The sequence below is a fragment of the Pan paniscus genome, chromosome 13, assembly GCF_029289425.2.
Source record: "Pan paniscus chromosome 13, NHGRI_mPanPan1-v2.0_pri, whole genome shotgun sequence".
NCBI classification, from domain to species: domain Eukaryota; kingdom Metazoa; phylum Chordata; class Mammalia; order Primates; family Hominidae; genus Pan; species Pan paniscus.
In genome coordinates this window covers 109,257,782-109,277,832 of record NC_073262.2, presented here as the reverse complement: position 1 = coordinate 109,277,832, position 20,051 = coordinate 109,257,782, and the positions used below count along the sequence as shown (strand labels likewise).

At 37.5% G+C, this 20,051-nt stretch overlaps 1 protein-coding gene across 1 annotated transcript in view; it reads left to right on the top strand.

Annotated features, from left to right (window-relative positions):
• DYTN (dystrotelin) overlaps positions 1-18,096 on the top strand; it is a 66,873-nt gene extending 48,777 nt beyond the window's left edge. Inside the window, 3 exon segments of the mRNA XM_003820801.3 lie at positions 3,427-3,586; positions 6,056-6,548; positions 17,492-18,096. Coding sequence (XP_003820849.3) covers positions 3,427-3,586; positions 6,056-6,548; positions 17,492-17,595 — 757 coding nt within the window. The 3' untranslated portion in view covers positions 17,596-18,096.
• Positions 18,097-20,051: the final 1,955 nt, after the last annotated feature.

The following is a 20,051-nucleotide window of genomic DNA, read 5'->3' as shown; positions in this document are numbered from 1 at the left end:
GAAGCTCCATCTTTGTTCCTGTCTGCACCATCATTTTTATCAATAATTTGGATGAAACTGTAGAGAGCCCAATTCTCAAATGTGTGTGTGACATGATACCAAAACCCCTAGGTAATAAACTGAATTACAGTCTTGGATCACTGAGATGTAATAGACTGGAACAGTGAGGCAGTTAATAAAGACCAAATTTTAAGGGATTAAAGTCCCACAATTGCAGGCCCATGTGCACAAGTAGTGTGAAAAAGACCTGTGATATATGTGGTAGTAAACTGCAAGTTCACTGATAGTCAATTATGTCACTGATTATTTTAAAAGCAACAGTCTCAGACACATTAACAGAAAGAGTACTATTCAATTACTAGTTATCTATTATTAGTCTACACTGTGCTAGGTAAATTTATTAGTCCAATCTCACACTGCTATGAAGAAACGCCTGAGACTGGGTAATTTATAAAGCAAAGAGGTTTAATTGACTCACAGTTCCACACTGCTGGGGAGGCCTCAGGAAACTTACAATCATGGTGGAAGGCAAAGGAGAAGCAGACACCTTCTTCACAGGGTGGCAGGATGGAGTGAGGACAAGCGGGGGAAACGCCAGATGCTTATAAAACCGTCAGATCTCGTGAGACTCACTCACTATCATGAGAACAGCATAGGGAAAACTGCTCTCATGATTTAATTACCTCCACCTGGTCCTGCCCTTGACACGTGGGGATTATGGGGATTACAATTCAAGATGAAATTTGGGTGGGGCACAGCCAAACCATATCAGTAATGGACAAATTAAATAACATTTAACTGCTTTGGGCATGATTAGCTTGCCTAGGGAGTATTCGTGTTTTCATTTGAACAGTTAATACATGGGAGATTCAAGCTGCTTAGCCTCCACCAGAAAGCAGGAATACAGATAAAGATATAAAAGTATAGAAAGGCAGATTTCAGGTCATTTGAAAGGAATTATTTCTTAGATAACCTGAACTGTTTGTTATGAGTAGATAATTGCCTGGAAAGTCCTGGGCTCCCAGTTGCTGGCAATATTGGCATCAGGTGATTTGTATTTACTAGAAACAACCCATAAGCATCTCTTCTTTAAAAAGAAGCAGAAGAAGAAAAGAACTGGATTTCTGACAGAGTCCTACCTTCTTTCACCTGGATTGTGGAAGGATAGGGATGTATGTCTTCTAGTTGTCCAGACCTGGTGGATGGGCCAGAGTGGAGGAAGCAGACATGGGTGGTGGACAACATGAGGAAAAGAGAGAGCCTGACATTGTTAGTGGTCATAACAAGCAGAACACTTTGGGTCCAGAGAACACCGTCTAGACAGGCTGTCTGAGAATGTTTTTTTGTTGTTGGCTGTGTAAAATCCCTGGGCTGACTCCTTTCTGAGAAACCCATCATAAAGATATACCTGAAACTCCAATTACGAGCAAGGATTTTAGAGTCAGACTCCTGTTTCACCTGTGTGTGACTGTCTGGAAGTTAGAGGGCTATCTTTCAGAGATGCCTGCTTTGCATGGGAGCCCAAACTAAATTTCAAGACCTCCCCAAGCTCTATGCAATTAGGAATTTCGCAGGTTCTAACACTGAGAAATGTTGCATTTCATACTAGACAGCCAATTTCCACAAATTCCACAAATATGCTAAAAGCAGTGATCAAATAAAATTACTTTATTTAGACAATTTTAGTTGTAAACCTACTATATGACAGGAACTATTTTAGGCCTGATCCAGAAGACATGTCAACACACACACACACACACACACACACACACACACACGCAAAGTTGCCAGAATAAATAGACAATAAGCAATTAATTAAGGAGTAGAGTAGGTAATATATAAGTAAAATAATAAGTAAAGCCCATAGTCTGTCACAGTGTACGGCTGTCTAGAAGTTTGAAGGCTGGACTCTTCAGGCTCTGTAGTAATTAGACATGGCAGAATGCCACAGAGACAAGTAAAGAAGGGAAGAGTTTGGCCATGCTGGAGGAGAGGTTGGGGTTGTCATTTGCGTATTCAAGTAGGGCAGTCAGAGAATGCCTCACTGAAAAGGCGCCTTGAGAGCAAAGACTTGAAGGAGGTTGGGGAGGGAACTGAGCAATGAGCTGGGAAAGAAACAGCATCCAGGCAGAGGGAGCAGAAGAGCAGACTCTAAGTGGGGAACAGACCTGGGGTGTTCAAAGAGGAGCGAGGAGCTCCATATGGCCACAGGGCAGTGAATAAGCCGGAAAGCAAGAGATGAGGTCAGAGAGGGAAGGGGGGTCTGTGCCGTCTTTGTGGGGCTTGTCCACCTCTGTAAGGACTTTTGTTTACTCTAAATGAAGAGGGAGCCCCTGGAGGGTTCTGAGCAGAAGAGCAACATAGCCTGCCTTTTGTTTTAAAGAATTGCCCTGATTACCTTGACTACTTGGTTCATATTTTTTTAGAGACAGGGTCTCTCTCTGTCAGCCAGGCTGGAGAGCAGTGGTGCAGTTATAGCTCACTGTAACCTCTAACTCCTGGGCTCAAGTGATCCTCTTGACTCAGCCTTCTAAGTAGCTGTGACTACAGGTGCCACCGCACTCAGCTAATGTGTGTGTGTGTGTGTGTGTGTGTGTGTGTGTGTGTGTGGAGATGAGGTCTTGCTATGTTGCCTAGGCTGGTCTCAATTTCCTGGCCTCAAGGGATACCCCAACTTGGCCTCCTAAAGCACTAAGATAACACACACACACACACACGCACACCCATGAGTGAGTGCACCCAACTTCTTGGTTCATTCTTAAACCAATGAACAACTAGACAAAAAGAGAAGCCAAAGCAGACCTACAATCCATGAACTGCAATATTCTTCCTCCCCTGTGTTCCTGGTCAAGTGTTGGGTGTTTAGCCATGACGGGTGTACTATCATTCTGAATGGAGTATTTCTAGACAAAAGGATAGTGTATAAAGTCAATATTCCTATTTAAGTAGCCAGTAGAGGGAAGCTGTCAAAAGTAATCTGTAATATGCGTGGTGAGTTTTCTGAAATACTTCTAAAGCCAGCGGAATGCTTAGTAGAATCATATCCATAATACACACAAAGGCAGCTGCACATGGTGAACAAACAGTGTCAACAATATTGATCAATGTGAGATAACAGTTGAGGCACAGGGTTTTCCAATAGCCAGGCATGGTGGTGTGCACCTGTAATCCCAGCTACTCAGGAGGCTGAGGCAGGAGAATCACTTGATCCCAAGAGGCAGAGGTTGCAGTGAACCAAGATCGCGCCACTGCATTCTCCAGCCTAGGTGACAGAGCGAGGCTCCGTCTCAACAAAAAACACAGTTGAGACACAGGGTTTTCCAGCATCTTTTCCCACAAAAAGGACCGGAATACATCTTACCAGGGCTCTAATTCGTGTACTGGCCTCTTGCCCTTCCAAACTGCTCAAATCTGTTCTCTTTTCAGGCTCCTTAAAAAACAATTAAACCAATACAAAGACAAGTTGCAAGCTATATACACCTCCCAGGAAGAAAGAATTTGTCGATTTGAAACAAGGATTCACAAACTCAAAACCAACCAGGATAGTCTATGGACCAAGCTACAACAGATAAGACAGGACCTACAGGTATAAAATGTGAGGGACACTGGCCATCTGGACTGCCTGGAAGTCTAACCTTGAGTCCTTCAGCCAAGGGAGGAGCTTCCCACCTTACTTTGATCAGCCTCTTCCCTTGACTCTTCTCCCCGTACCCTGACCTCCCATTTCCTCATCCAGGCTATATCCTATCCCTCCATGAAGGCAGTGCCATTGAAAAACAACAGGATCTGTAATATTTACAAACAATAGACTTTGGGGCAAAGTGATTCTTTATAGCGTCAGTTTTTTAACCTTTTGATCTCAGGATCCCTGTACATTCTTAAAAATATTTGAGAACCCCGAGGGGATTTTGGTTCTGTGGTTATATCTTTTTGCATCAATATCTGTTGTTATAGATATAACCACAGAAACAAAATGAAAATGAATGAATGAAAATTAAATTAATAATAAAATAAAATAAAATAAATAATAAAATTACTGAAAATTAAAACTGAGTTGTTAAATAAATTAAATAAGTAATAAAATTAATGCAAATTAAAACTGAGAAGTTAAAATGTATTCACTAAAACATAAAAATAATAAACCCATTAAATATACAGATAACATTTTTAAACAATATGTTTTTCTAAAAACCTTAGAAGAGTGGCATTGCTCTATATTTTCCACAAATCTCTTTAAATACCTGGCTTAATAAAAGACAGCTGAATTTTTGTAACCACTTCAGCGATCAATCTGCTGCAATGTGTTTTGGTTGAAGTATCTGAAGAAATCAGGCCTCACACAGATTTGCAGGTGAAAAAGAGAGAAGTATATTAATAGCCTTTCAGATACCGAGGCATACTTCTCTTTAATACTACACCAAAACATGATACATGACAGCTTCTTAAAGGAGACTTTAATCTGAAACCATATTTATGTCACACTGTTTCATTAAAATCCAGTGTTCTTACACGGTCTTTAAGTGGGTCTCTTAGCCACGCATAATTGTGTAACATTATACATTGGTCATTTGGAAAATATTGGTTCACTGAGCTATACTGAATGTCCTAATGCTCATCCATTTTATTATACAGGGTCAAAAAATCTCACGTTCATTAATGTCACTGCCAATGTAATTACAAAATTGCCTAAGAATTGGAAAGCTATCAAGCTCATAGTGGTAGGATGCAAGTTTTCCAAAATTCTAGGTTTTGATTGAAAGCCTGTTTTTTATATATGCAAATATACATTTTAGACAGGGTCTTGCTCTGTCATCCAGGCTGGAGTACAGTGGCAGGATCATAGCTCACTGCAGCCTCGAACTCCTGGGGCTCAAGCAATCCTCCCGCCTCAACCTCATAGCTAGCTAGGATCTCAGGCTCATGCCAGCACACCCAGCTAATTTTTATTTTTATTTTTTGTAGAGAGTGGGGGTCTCACTATGTTGTTCAGACTGGTCTTGAACTCCTGGCCTCAAGCAATCCTCCCACCTCTACCTCCCGAAGTGCTGGGATTACAGACATGAGCCACTGTGCCCGGCCTTAACTGTTATAACTGACAGCAAATACTGTTAATTGTTTTCCTTGCAGTGACATTCTCGCTTTGTTCATTTTTGAGAAACTGTTTGACAAATAACCAAGTCTGAATAACCATAGTCTGTCAGTCTTTCTTTGACACAAGAGGCAACCCTTTCGTATTTCAGTACACATCAGAAGTGTCTTATGCACACTTCCCACTTCATCACACATAATATTTAAAAGACATGTGTTCATATTTTTAAAACTAAGAACTTTTTCTATTCCATCAAAGGTGTTCTTAAGCAGAACTGGCTTTTTTTTTCCACTGCTAGTATATGAGGGTGAAGAATACCCTGATTATTAGCACTGTTTGGTGACGCTGCCTTGATTCACACTAAAGCACCGACAGCTTTACTTATTGATTTTGCATCATCAGTGCACATGTCAATACAATAAACAAATAACATCTAAGTATCCTTATGAACATAATTTTGACATCACAAACCCTAGAAGGGTCTCGGGGATCTCCTAGGGTCTGTGGGCCACACAATGAGAACTGTGCTTCAAGCGGAGCACATCCCTGGATTTTCTCCCTGTGGCTTACTGTGAAACCCTTCACAACACACCTACCAGAAAAACTATTATAAAATGCTTTATTGTAATAATTTTTATCTGTCAATTCAACATATGCTTATGTTTTCAGAAATTCCTCATGGTATTTTTAGAACCTGGGCTTTTTAGAACCCAGGATTTTCCTAAATTTCTTGTAATTATTCCCTCTGTTATTTTAGAATCTGAGCTGTTCCAACTCTTGTAGAGAGTTTTAGGTTGACATAGAATTAGCAGAATAAATTAAAATTAATAGTAATGATAATATATTTACAGAGGAGAAAGAAAAGTCTTGCATTAGAATGTTCTGTTGGAATGTTGAAATGTAATGCATTTATGAAAAAGTAAGATAAACATGAATTTCTTCATAAATAAAGTTTTGTTTCCCCAGGCAAGGTTGCAGCCACCCGGTCCTTCATCTTCTTCCTTTCAAAATGTGGGGAACAAGGTTGACCATTCTTCAGCTGAAAAGGTTCCAAAGGGAGGGGATTATTTGCAGATCAAGAATGCCACTGAAGATGCTTCAACAGGGGAACCTCTTCCTAAGCTTGATGAGGTTGACAGAAGTCACAGAAGTCACACAAATGCAGAGCATGCTCTGCGAAATCCAGAATCACCAGAGACCACTTTGCACAGCACCAGGGCACAAAGCCAAACACAAAAGATGCCAAAGAAAGTCATTAGCGCCCTACCCAGTTATCAGGAGGGACTGAAGCAGGACATCCCCAAAATGGTTCCTGCTGAAATGAGCAGTTCTGCTCTGGCAGCCGTGGAAAAGAAAGAGGCAGGTAACATCAAGGAGAGAAAGGATGAGCTGGAGGAAGAGGAACTGCAAGAACTATTGTCAAAACTTATGGATGCCTTCAATCTAGAAACGCCATCAGGTAAGGTTTTCACAATCCATAGACATCGTGATGGCCAAGGATTCAAGCTGCCTTTTTAAAAACTTGATCTTATAACAGCCCAACAGCTCCAGTTCATCTAGTATGTAGCAGCGCTCTGAATCTATTGGTTATCAGTAGCATCTCTGAACTTGATTTTGAGGATTACCTAATTCACAGGTCTGTTGTGAGTATTAAAGGTGATAAACCATGTAAGACTTTAGTATAGAACCTGGCATATAGTGAGCATTCAGTAAATGCTTTATTATTTTGTTATTGCAAAATATTGTTATTATTATCAGTATCCCTAAATCATATATACCTGGGCAGTCTATGTCACCATTTAAAAATGGTGATAATATTGTAACTCTCTTTCTAGAAGAGAATTGATTGCAGTTTCTATGTTATAAGTAGTAGTATTATTATCTTCTGCATAAGCTATGATTCATTGCTAAATTCTGAAGGCTTTAGAAAAGATCCTTCTTTACTGTAGTTACTGCTTCTGTTTTGGAGTGCCATTGTCTTATTTCTCATTAGGGTATTTTGTTATCTTTACATATGTAGAGAGAGATCCTTCTCAGTTTACAATGGGGTTACATCTGATAAATCCAATGTACGTTGAAAATATTGTTAGGTAGAAAATGCATTCAGTATACCTAACCTACCAAACATTATAGCTTAATCGACCTACCTTAAATGTGCTCAGAACACTTACATTAGCCTATAATTGGGCAAAATCATCAAACACAAAGCCTACTTTATAATAAAGTGTTGAATATATCATGTAAGTCATTAAATATAATACACTGTGGAGTACACTACTGATCATTTACCCTTGTGATTATGTGACTGACTGGGAGCTGTGGCTCACTGCTGCTGCCCTACTTCACAAGACACCACATATTGCTAGCCTGGGAAATGAACAAAATTCAAAATTTGAAGTATTATTTCCTACTAAACACATATCACTTTTGCATCATCATAAAATTTAAAAAATAGTAAGTCAATCCATCATAAGTCAGGAACTATTTATAGACACACATACACAGTTGATTCTTGAACAATGCAGGGATTGGGGTGCTGGCCCCCTGCACAGTTGAAAATTCGCATGTAACTTTACTCCCCAAAACTTTATTAATAGCCTACTGTTGACTGGAAGCCTTACCAATGAACATAAACGGTTGATTAACACACACTTTGCATGTCATATGTATTATATACTGCTATAATAAAGCTAGAAAAAAGAAAATGTTTTCAAAATCATAGAAAGATAAATATATTTAAGTGGAAGTGGATCTTTATAAAGGTCTTCGTCCTCATTATTTTCATGTTGAGTAGGCTGAGGAGAAGAAAAGGGAGGAGGAGGGGTTGGTCTTGCCGTCCCAGGAGTGTCAGAGGCAGAAGAAAATTCACATATAAGTGGGCTTGAACCCATACAGTTCAAACCTGTATTGTTCAAGGGTCAACTATATATAAATTTCTTTCTAAGAAAGCTTAAGTTGTCTTATGTTGGAGTGATCATCTACAGACTTGTGATAAACTGAAGGATAAAATACTCATGTGTTTTTGCATCAGAGGAGGCCTTCTCAAAATATTTCTGAGTTGGTGTATTAGTTTGCTGGGGCTGCTATAACACAGTAACATGGATTCAGTGGCTTAAACGAAGAACCAAAATATATTTTCTCACAGTCCTGGAGGCCAGAAGTCCAAGATCAGCGTGTCAGCAGTGTTGGTTTCTTCTGAGACTTCTCTCCTGGGCTTGCAAATGGCTGTCTTCCCTTTTGCCTTTATATGGCCTTCCTTCTATGTATGTCTATGTCTATGTCCAAATTTTTTCTTTTTTTAAGGACACCAGTTATATTGGATTAGGGCTCATCCTAGCCACCTCATTTTAACTTAATTATCTCTTTAAAGACCCTGTCTCCAAATACAGTCACATTCTGAGGCACTAGGGGTTAGTCAGGCCTTCAGTATATAAATTTGGGGTAGGAGGGGGGCACATTTCAGCCCATAAGTGTTGGAGGGCTATAAACCGAGTACATAATAATGTCAGCTTTGCATAGAACTTGGTAGAACCAAGTCAATAAACTAATTATTCGGCGATTCTAAAATACTCTACAGTAAATTGAGTTGGAGTTATAATCTTTGTATTAACAAAAACAAGTTCAGAAAGATGCCAGAAGTATGCTCAAAAGGCAAGGGATGGGAACTGCTTGTGCTGATTCTTAAGCTGACGCAAAATTCCACCCACTGCATTTCCATCTAAACATTTCTGGGGTCATGATGAGTATTCAAAGCGAAGTCAATATCCACTTGACCTTTTTAGGAAAATTTCACCAAAAGTTTGGACTTTATAGAAAAGTTTTTTAGTCTTTAGCGTATTCATGTTGTTTTTATTTTTTATTTTTGTTTCTCTAAATGAGCTGCAGAAAGCTGATAATTTCTAAAATGTTGTGTTGGGTCAGCCCTCACAGATGTAGTAGCTTTATTGCACATTTTAGATTGTTTGTAGGCTAGGTCTACTACACATATTTGGAAGGCAGTATCCCAATACTTCTGCAGTTTAATACTTAAAGCTAAAAGATTCATTCATAGTTCAAGGGACCTTATCAAGATATAAATATACATGCATCACTATATCATTAAAAGGAAAATTATAAAAAGGTGAAGTATACTTCTAAATTCAGTTGATGCAATAATGTATAAATATACAATTAGCATTATCAAATCTTGTAGAAAATATTTTTAAAAGTCTCAAAATATTTACTTAATGTTTTCACTCATAATCTCAATAGAACCATTGAGAAGTTTCTGCAGGAAGTATGCCTTATTATATAAATGTGCTTATGATATGAGCAGAATGGTACACATCTTTTTTATTATAGTATTCTATACTTTGCAAGTATAGAAAACATAAAATTTCTTGAATAGTAATACAACAAATACTAATTGTTGAGATTTAAAATTTCATTTTCCCTTCTTTTATATTAGTCTTATTTCCTTAAGGCATTTAAACATGAGAAACTGTATTAATCTTCATGGCTACTGTTTTGCATTATATATCACTCCTCACCCAATTATTTCTAATTATGTTTATATCATTATTCAATTTGATATTGAATATGATCCTATTTTCAAACTTCACTTAGCCATTGGCAATTTGGATTACTAAAATACACTTTATAATTTAAACATAATCTATGCATACTTACCAAAAGTATACCAAACTTAATCAGAGCCAGAACTATGATAACCACATGGATGAAGATGTGGAAAGTGAAACAAGCAAAATCAAAGTATTTTCGTTTGCCTCTATCTCTATCATGGATGCATCAGATAATAGCAAGAAGTTTCTAATCACCCTACTGATCCAGTTTTTTTTTTTTTTTTTGAGAATTGTTGGGCCCGGCGTGGTGGCTCATGCCTGTAATCCCAGCACTTTGGGAGACCGAGGCGGGCAGATCACGAGGTCAGGAGATCGATACCATCCTGGCTAACACGGTGAAACCCCGTTTCTACTAAAAAATACAAAAAAAATTAGCCGGGCGTGGTGGCTGGAGCCTGTAGTCCCAGCTACTCGGGAGCCTGAGGCAGGAGAATGGCGTGAACCCAGGAGGCTGAGCTTGCAGTGAGCTGAGATCGCGCCCGTGCACTCCAACCTGGGCAACAGAGTGAGACTCCGTCTCAAAAAAAAAAAAAAAAAAAAAAAAAGAGACTGTGAGAGCTTAATGGAAAAGAGAAAATTGCGTAGAAGTTCCACAAACCTCTTTAAATTCCAAACTTGGATTGAAAATCAGTAGTGAATAATTTGCATAAAAATTGCAGTAAAAAATAAATTTGGAAAAGTGTCAGCTGTTCCTTGCCTCTGCTGTGGCAAAAAAAAAAAAAAAAAAAAGTCCTCTTGTTTTACTGTATTATTCAACTATTTTTTCCATTTGATAGTAAAATTTCTTGCATACATCTACTAAGTTATTTTTCTAGCTTCTTTTTCCATCCTTTTTTACTATTCATTTGCCACCATAGGTTTCACTGATGAGAAGTCAAGACAGAGGAGTAGAGTGATGATATTAGGAGGGCATGGTTTGAGAACAAAGATGGTATCTTGGGCTAGCATGAAAACACTTATCAAAGCTTTTCCAAAAGGCTCAATGCAAAGCAAACAGGAAAATAAAACCCATATCCCAGCTTCTCACTTTGCAGGGGGAAACAATTGGACCATTCATCCAACTTTCTAACTCTTCTGGGGGCTGTCCAAGGGACTGGGCTTCTGTCTAACCTGTCTCAAATTACTGACAAAACCCATCATATTCTAGATGCCTGAGAGATGCTTAAAAACAAAAGGCAGCTGGGACTAGTATGAACGTTTGAACAGCCCCCGAGAATCTCTGACCAGGCTGATTGCTAAGGGTCTTCTGTATGAGGCCAGTCTTGAAGACTAAGAGAGATAGTTATTTTTTCTATTGCACAGATACTAAAATAAAGAGTAAAGAAGAAGAAGTAATAGAGAAACATAGTCCAACAAAGAAATAAGAGCTCCAAAATGGACCCTTATGAAACAGTAATATTTGAATTACCCGACAGAGAATTGAAAATAACCATCATAAAAATGCTCAGTGAGCCAGGAGAACAATACATGAACGAAATGAGAATTTCAACAAAGAGATAGAGAAATTTTTAAAAGAACCAAACAATAGTCTTGGAGCTGAAGAATGTAATAATTGAACTAAAAATTTCAATAGAAGTGTTCAACAGCAGACTAGATCAAGCAGAAAAATCAGCAAACCCAAAGACAGATCATTTGAAATTATCTGACAAGAAGGGAAAAAAGAAGAAAGAGTGATGAACGTTTAAGGGACACATGGGATGCTATTAAGGTGACCAATATTTGTAATATGGGAGTTGTAGAAGCAGAGGAGAAAGAAAGGGTCAGAAAGCTTATTCAAATAAACAAGGGCAAAAATTTCTCAAATTTGGGAAAGCAAATGGACATCCAGATCCAAGAATCCTAACAGACCCTGAATTAGATGAACTGAAAGACTTCAACACAGAGACACATTATAACCAAATTGTCAAAAGTCAAACACAAAAGAGAATTTTGAAAGTGGCAAGAGAAAAGTGACTTATCATGTAGAAAGAAACCCTTATAAGATTATAACAGTTTTTGCATCAGAAATCTCACAGAAATGGGATAATATATTCAAAGTGCTGAAAGAAGAAATAAACTATCAATCAAAAATACTATATCCAACAACTCATTAGTAAAGGTAAATATATACAGGCAAATACAAAATACTATAAAATGAAAATAGTGGTATTTAAATAATTTTAATTTTAATATGAAAGTTAAAAGACTCAAGTATTAAAAATAACATTAAAATATGTTAATGAATATACAATACAAAAATAAGTAAATTGTGATGTCAGTAACAAAATGTGGGCTGGATGTGGTGGCTCACATCTATAATCCCAGCACTTTGAGAGGCTGAGTCAGGGAACTGATTGAAGCTAGTAGTTTCAACAAGCAGTTACTAGCTTGAAGCTGGTAGTGTGCCTGAGCAACATAGTGAGACCACATCTTTACCAAAAAATTTTTGTAAAGATGTGTGGTGTGGTGACGCATGCCTATAGTCATATCTACTCAGGAAGCTGAGGAGGGAGGGTCACTTGATCCTTGGTGTTTGAGGTTACGGTGAGCTAATCACACCACTACACTCCATTCTGGGCAAGACAACAAGATCCCATCTCTAAAATGAAAACAACAACAAAACAATGAACAAAATAAAAATAAACAAACCAAAAAGAAAAGTGTATGGGGATGGCTGGGCGAGATGGCTCACGACTATAATCCCAGCACTTTGGGAAGCTGAGGTGGGCGGATCACCTGAGATTGGGAGTTCAAGACCAGCCTGACCAACATGTAGAAACCCCATCTCTACTAAAACTACAAAATTAGCCGGACGTGGTGGCATGAACCTTTAATCCCAGTTACTTAGGAGGCTGAGGCAGGAGAATCACTTGAACCCGGGAGGCAGAGGTTGCGGTGAACCAAGATCATGCCATTGCACTCCAGCCTGGGCAAAAAGAGTGAAACTCCGTCTCAAAAAAAAAAAAAAAAAAATACTATTTAGAAAAGTGTATGGGTACTAAAAGTGAAAACTTTTTGAATGCAATTGAAGTGAAGTTATTATCAGCCAAAATAGGCTGTTATTACTATAAGATTTTTATATAAGCCTCATAGTAAGTGCAAATATAATAGCTGTCAAAGATGCACAAAAGAAAAAAATGAAATAATATTTTTTTAAAAAGACAGCAAACTAGAAGAAGGGGGCAATACAACTAAAAGACAGACAGAAAACAACTCTCGAAATGGCAAAATTGTCCTCCCCTATCAATAATTATTAAATATAAATGGATTAAAGCCTCCAATCAAAAGATATACATACAGTTGCTGAATGGATTGAAGAAAAAGACCCAACTATATGCTGTCTACAAAAGACTCACTTCAGATTTAAGGACACAAAGGCTGAAAATGAAGGTATGGAAAAAGATATTTTATGTTAATGGTATTCAAAAATAGCAGGGGTGGCTATAGTTATACGAGACAAAATAGACTTTAGGTCAAAAACTCACACAAGTGACAAAGAAGTCATTATAAAATGATGAAAGGGTCAATTTACCCAGAAGATACTATAATTATTATAATATATACACCAAACATCAGAGCACCTAAATATATAAAGCAATTGTTGACAAAACTGAAGGGAGAAATAGACAGTGATAGAATAATAGTAGGGGACTTCAATAAACCACTTTCAATAAGGATTAGAACCTCCAGACAGAAAATCAATAAGGAAATAGTAGACTTGAACACAGTAAACCAAATAGGCCTGAGAGACATATAAAGACTATTTCACCCAATAGTGCAGAATATACATTCTTCTCCAGCAAACATGGAACATTTTCTGGGATAGATCGTACGTTAATGCACAAAACAAGTCTTAACAAATTTAAGAAGATTGAAATCATGCCAAATATCTTTTCCAACCACAGTGAACTAAAACTAGAAATTAATAGCAGAAGGAAAATTTAAAAATGTATAGAGATGTTAAACTACACAACACATTCTTGAACAACCAGTGGGTCAAGGAAGAAATCAATGACCAGGCGTGGTGGCTTATGCCTATAATCCTAGTGCTTTGGGAGGCTGAGGTGGGAGGACCAATTGAGGCCAAGAGTTTGAGACTAGCCTGAGCAACTTGTCAAGATCCTATCTCTACAAAAACAAAAAAAATTTTTTTTAATTAGCTGGATGTGTTGGTACATGCCTGCAGTCCCAGCTACTCAAGAGACTGAAGCAGGAGGATGGCCTGAGCCCGGAAGATCAAGGCTTCGGTGAGCTGTGATTGCACCACTGCACTCCAGCCTGGGTGACAGAGCAAGACCCTATCTCAAAGAAAAAGAAAATTTAGCTGGGCATGGTGACACATGCCTATAATCCTAGCTACTCAAGAGACTGAGACAAGAGAATCATTTGAGCCCAGGAGTTCAAAGTTACAGTGAACTATGATCACATCACTGCGCTCCAGCCTGGGCAACAGAGCAAGACTCTGTCTCAAAAAAAAAAAAAAATCACACAATCATCACAATAGATATAGGAAAAAAGCATTTTACAGAATTCAATACACTCTCATGAGAAACTCTCAACAAACTAGGAATAGAAAGAAATTATCTCAACATAATAAAGTCCAAATAAGAAAAACCCACAGCAAACATCATATTCCTTTTTCTTAAAGGTGAAAAGCTGAAGTTTTTTTCTTTAAGATCAGGAACAAAGCAAGGATGCTTATTTTCACTACATCTATTCAACATAGTACTGGAAGTCCTAGCCAGAGTAATTAGACAAGAAAAGGAAAGAAGAGGCATCCCAATCAGAAAGGAACAAGTAAAACGATCTCTATTTGCATATGCCATGATCTTATATGTACGAGAGCATGGTTAAGGGTGGGGAGCAGGAGGTTTATTCCTGTTCCTTTTTTCCCCATCTAGAACCATCACTCAAAAGTATCAAGTAATCAGAAAATAAAACTTCAAATTTAGCAAATTCTAAGGAAATGACCAAGCTCAGGAGAGCACTTTATTTGTATTTCATTTGTTTATAAGGTAATCTCAAATGTTGCCTGGGAATCCTAGAAGTGTTTACTGGAATAGTAATGGATACAGAGTTGACCCTTGAGCAATGTAAAAGTTAGGGGCACTGACCCTCCATGCTGCCAAAAATCAGCATATAACTTTTGACTCCTCTAAAACTTAACTACCAATAGCCTACTGTTGAATAGAAGCCTTACCAGTAAAATAAACAGTTGATCGACAAATATTTTGTATGTTATTTGTATCATATATTGCATTCTTACAAAAAAGTTAGCTAGAAAAAAGAAAATGTTATTAAGGGAATCATAAGGAAAAGAAAATATATTTACTATTCATTAACTGGAAGTAGATCATCATAAAGATCTTCATCCTCATCATCTTCACGTTGAGTAGGCTGAAAAGAAGGAGTTAGAGGAGGGGTTTCTCTTGCTTTCTCAGGTATGGCAGAGGTAGAAGAAAATCCATGAATTAGTTGGCTCACACAGTTCAAATTCATGTTGTCCGAGGATTCACTATATTCATTGCTTCATAGATAGATAGAGATACAGATATACACAGAAGTAATTAATGGGAAAAGATAGATTTCCAGCATTTAAGCTCCATGAAGGCAGAAAAAAAGTCTAGTTGGTTCATCATTCAATCACTAATTCATTCATTCAACAAATATTAATCAAGCATTTGTTGTGTGCCAAGCACTGTGCTTGCTCTGGGCATTTATTTTGAAGTGGGGTATGTTTCTATTTTTAAACATTCTGGCATTGTGTGGAGAGTGACTTAGAGAAAGGCAAGGGGTGAGCAAAGAGACCAGGTAAAAGCCTACTGCAGTCTAGCCAAGAGATGACGGTGTTGCCCTGTATGGATGGTGATACACTTACTGCAATGGGGAAAGCTGGGAAAACTGTTATGCGGTTGGCAAATCAAGAGTTCTGTTTTGAACGTATTGTGAATTGCCTGAGAGACATCCAAATGAAGACATCACAGAGGCAATCAACATGTACAATCTGGAGCTCAAGGGAAAGGTCTTAGTGCAGAGTAGCTATTCAATACATATTGGCTTGCTTAATTAATTATTGTAAATAAGATACGGGCTCAGTATTCCAGTTGCCCAGAAGAGTGAACATAGACTAAGAAACCTAATACTTTTTCATTTCTACATCTATCATTCTTGTAGTCTACTCTCACATCCCTGATTTATTCGAAGACTAGATAGACTTTTAATTACATTTAAGTGAATTATTTTGTCATTGTGATTTTCTCTGGACTGCCAATTTCACAAGTGTTCCATCTAACATCTCATTAGGTCTCTGCCTATGTGCTATATTAATTCAGTCCTTACATTTATTTAGTTCCAAATATATGCCAAGCAACATGCTAGGTGTTAGGTGCATATTTTTGGCTATTTTTAATATTTCAAGAGACTAAAGCTGAAAAAGAAAACAATGAATAACAATAAGAAAAATTACAGTATGTGAGATTGATTATGGATTTCCTATTTATTTATTGCTATATTTTAAGTTTTTATCACTGTGGCCTGAGAAACAATGTCTTAAAATAAGTTTGCCTCTGGACAAGGTTTGTTAGTCAGACAAAATATTATTTAGTCAAGGTCCTCTGGAGCGGTATTGGAGTGATAAGTGGGATAAAAAATGCATGAACCCTCTAGCCTTATGTTCAACAAAAAACAGCACAGATGGACCCACAATATAAATTATGTAGCTATAAGGTAAACAACTAACATAATAAATCTCCCCATGTTTTCATTTCCTGTGATCTTATTTTTATTAATTACACAAATAGTGTAATACTGTATGTTTATTATAAATTAAAATGCAAAGTGCACAGATTTTTTAAAAAATGAATTCATCATCATGCTCTTCACTCTCTCCCACCTGTTTTTCAGAGATAACCACTATTAACAGCTTAGTGAGTTTCCTTCAAACCGTTTTCTATGCACATATGTATGTCTTTACTTTTTCAACATAAGTTAGATCATACTGTGCTTTTGCTTTCTTCACTTGTTCAATATCTTAGACATTGAGCAATGTCATTTTTAAAATGCTGCATAATATCCCAGGGTACAAATGCACTATAATTTATTTATTGGTATATAATTAAGTTGCTTCCAATTTTTATCACAAAAATACTTTGGTGTGTATCCTTATATATCTTTAAGCGCAAATGTAAATATGTTTGTAAGATCAATTCCTAAAAACAGAACTCTTTAAGTTAAAGATTATGCATATCAAAATTTTAGTTGATACCTGCCAAATTGTAGATCTTTCTACACCACAATTCCTATTATGACAGATCACAGGGGACACTCAAACCATTAATCAGGTAACTATAGAGCACTGGTTCTCAAAAATGTGGTGTCTGGACTAGCCGCATCAGTATCACCTGGGAACTTAACAATAAATATAAATGCTCAGGCTCCGTCCCACCTGAACAGAATCTGAACTCTGTAGGTGAGGTCCAGAAATCTGTTTTCACAATCTCCAGGTGATTTTTATATACAACAGAATTTTGGAGCCACTGCTCAATAATGGGCTTTCTGGCTACTCCAATTTGTGCAAGGAGCCGTGGGAAAGTGCTTCTTAAGAACCTATGCCTGACTGAATTTGTAGTAATGATCGTGGTAAATAATAGCCATCTTATTTGCTAGCTAACTTAAGGACATTGTCCTTGAGAACTGAAGAAAAATGGATTCTGTTTCTTCTCCATGTGAGAGCTTTATCAATATCTTCATGAGAAGCTACCGGTATGTTTCTCTAAAAGACTCTCTTGTTTGTTGATTTCAGGCCCGGAGTCTTCAGTAAACATGGACCTGTACAGTGGAGCTCAGCGAGTGTGCAGGGCCTTCTCTGCCCTTGTTGATCAAATTGCCTTGCCCAATTTGAAGTGAAATGGAGTCCAGGCTCAAAGGCCTCTTGGTGTGATGACAAAATGCAGTTGCACAACTGTATTAAAAGAATTAAGACTTCTACCTTTCTTTTAATGGTTTAGTGTGAACTATGAAGAAAACAAGTTTTGTTTTTTGATCTCCCTCCCTACTTATGTATCTTAGTTCTGCAGTTCAGAGTGAAGGTTGGGGGTTAGCAGGGCGAGTAGAGGATGAAGAAGGAAGGAAGATATGGCAGAGTCAGATCTCTGCATGAAGGGCCATTCTTATTGTGAATACCTCCGGAGTAACATTCAAGTGTGTGACCTACATGGATGCATGCAACTGTCTTCCTCAAGTATCATGTAAATTACTGAATTGATGGCCTAATTTTCTATCTTGATGCTTCTGCTGGAGAATAGGCTTAGCAAAGAACTAACTACATACATACATACACACACACACACACACACAATTGAGTGCATGTAAAACTGGTAACATCTGAATAAATTTGGATTATACCACTGTCAGTTTCCTAGTTGTAATATTGTACCATAGTTATGCAAGATGTTCCCATTGGGGAAACTAGATGGAGGGCATACAGACATCTCTGTATTATTTCTTATAACTGTATATGAATCAAGTATCTCAAAATAAAAAATATAATATATGAATGTTTGTCGCTAAAATCTCCACATCCAACAAGTTTCACTAAAGCATCAGTGTGCCTCCTTTCTCTGTTATGTTGGATTAGGTTATAGATGCTTAACTTACTAATGCCCAAAGTAATAGCTAACCTTTTTTTGACTGTTAGAGCACTTAGTTTTTAAGCACTTTCTATGTGCTGACTCGTTTAATCCTCACAAGAAACCTAGGTAGTACGTTTCTCATTTTATGAGGAAACTGAGGCACAAAGAGGTTTAGTAACTTGTCCAAAGTTGATTTGGCCACTTGATGAAGCTGGGATTTGAACTCAGCTTCTGAGCCTATACTCTAACTACTACTCTGTACTTCCTTTCAATAAACATTGTGGTGATTTCAATGTTTTTGTCTATTATCTTGAGATGCAGGCCATGTTACATTCAGAGAGGCTGCGGATTTTTATATGATCTGTAATTCCTAGAACTGTTTACAGAGTGAAATAATGTCCCATTGGATGGGATTAGGACTAGGTTATCCCTCTTCCATCTCATCCTAATAGTTTTTAATCTGCTTTTCAGCCTATCATAAACTGTTGGTTTTAGTTTTGTTGCTTAGCATAGTTACTCTTCTTTTCACTTCATCCCAGTTTGTTCCTTACACTTTTGGTAAGCTTCATCAGCAAGCTGCAGTCCCTGGGCCAAATTCGGCTTGCTCCCTGTTTTGAACAGGCTATGAGCTAAGTGTGGTTATTATATCTTTTTAAAACATTGAAAAAGTCCAAAGAAAAATATTTTGTGGCACCTGAAAAGTGTATGGACTCTGATTTCAGTGTCCATAAACAGAGTTTTATTGGAACACAACCATATTCATTCAGTTATGTATTGTGATAACTGCTTTTGTTCCGCCGAGGCCGAATTGATTAGTTACAGCAGAGACTGGATGGCCCAGAAAGCCTATAATATTTACTATCAGACTCTACAGAAAAAGATTGCCAATCCCCGTTGTGGAGTACCAAGGTGAGGGAAGAACAAAGGGCAGGCTCTTCTGCAAGCTCATTCTCCAAGTGTAGTTTCTCTTTGATGATTTATAAGAGATAGTGAATTTACGTGATAGTTTTGAAGAATATGATGAAAAACATTAGAAAAAGCACCATCAATGCAAAATCATGAGCCTATATGTTGAAAAAGTAGTCAAAGGGTGGCAGCTTTTTAATAAAATACTAATTTTCCCAAGGAGCCAAAAGCTGAGGCTGGGCCTTCTCCCCCACCTCTTTCCCCAAGCTTCCTTTTCCTGTTGTGAAGACTCAGCTAATCCTCAAATGAAACTGTTTTCTGATAATAACCCTTTAGATGCAATTTCTAGTTTAAGGAGGGCCCTAATCCTTCAATGAAAAGATTTACTGAGGCTTCCTTTGGACCTGAAAAAAGCAAGGGAATTGCTAACATATCTGAAATTCAAACTGGCTGTCAATCCTACATATTGGTTATAATAGAATGATTGGAGAGTTGGGAATAATTAGAGATAAAAATAGCATTGTGTCTCTAACTCAAATACATTTGCTAATTGGACTTCTCTGCTATAAACCTTGGTCAGGCCTGGTCATTTTTCAGGAAAATAATTATTTATGGGTTCTTCTCTTATAATGCTGTTCCTTTTATTTTGTTTTTCAAGGCAAAGTGTAACCACTTCTAGAGTTATAATATTTAATCAAATAACAAATATGCTTATTGGGAAATAATTTGTACCTACTTACACTTAAACATTATTTTATTAGAGTTTGGATGTCATTAGTGGTAACATTAAATATTGAAATAAAGAGACTCCAATAACATTACCTG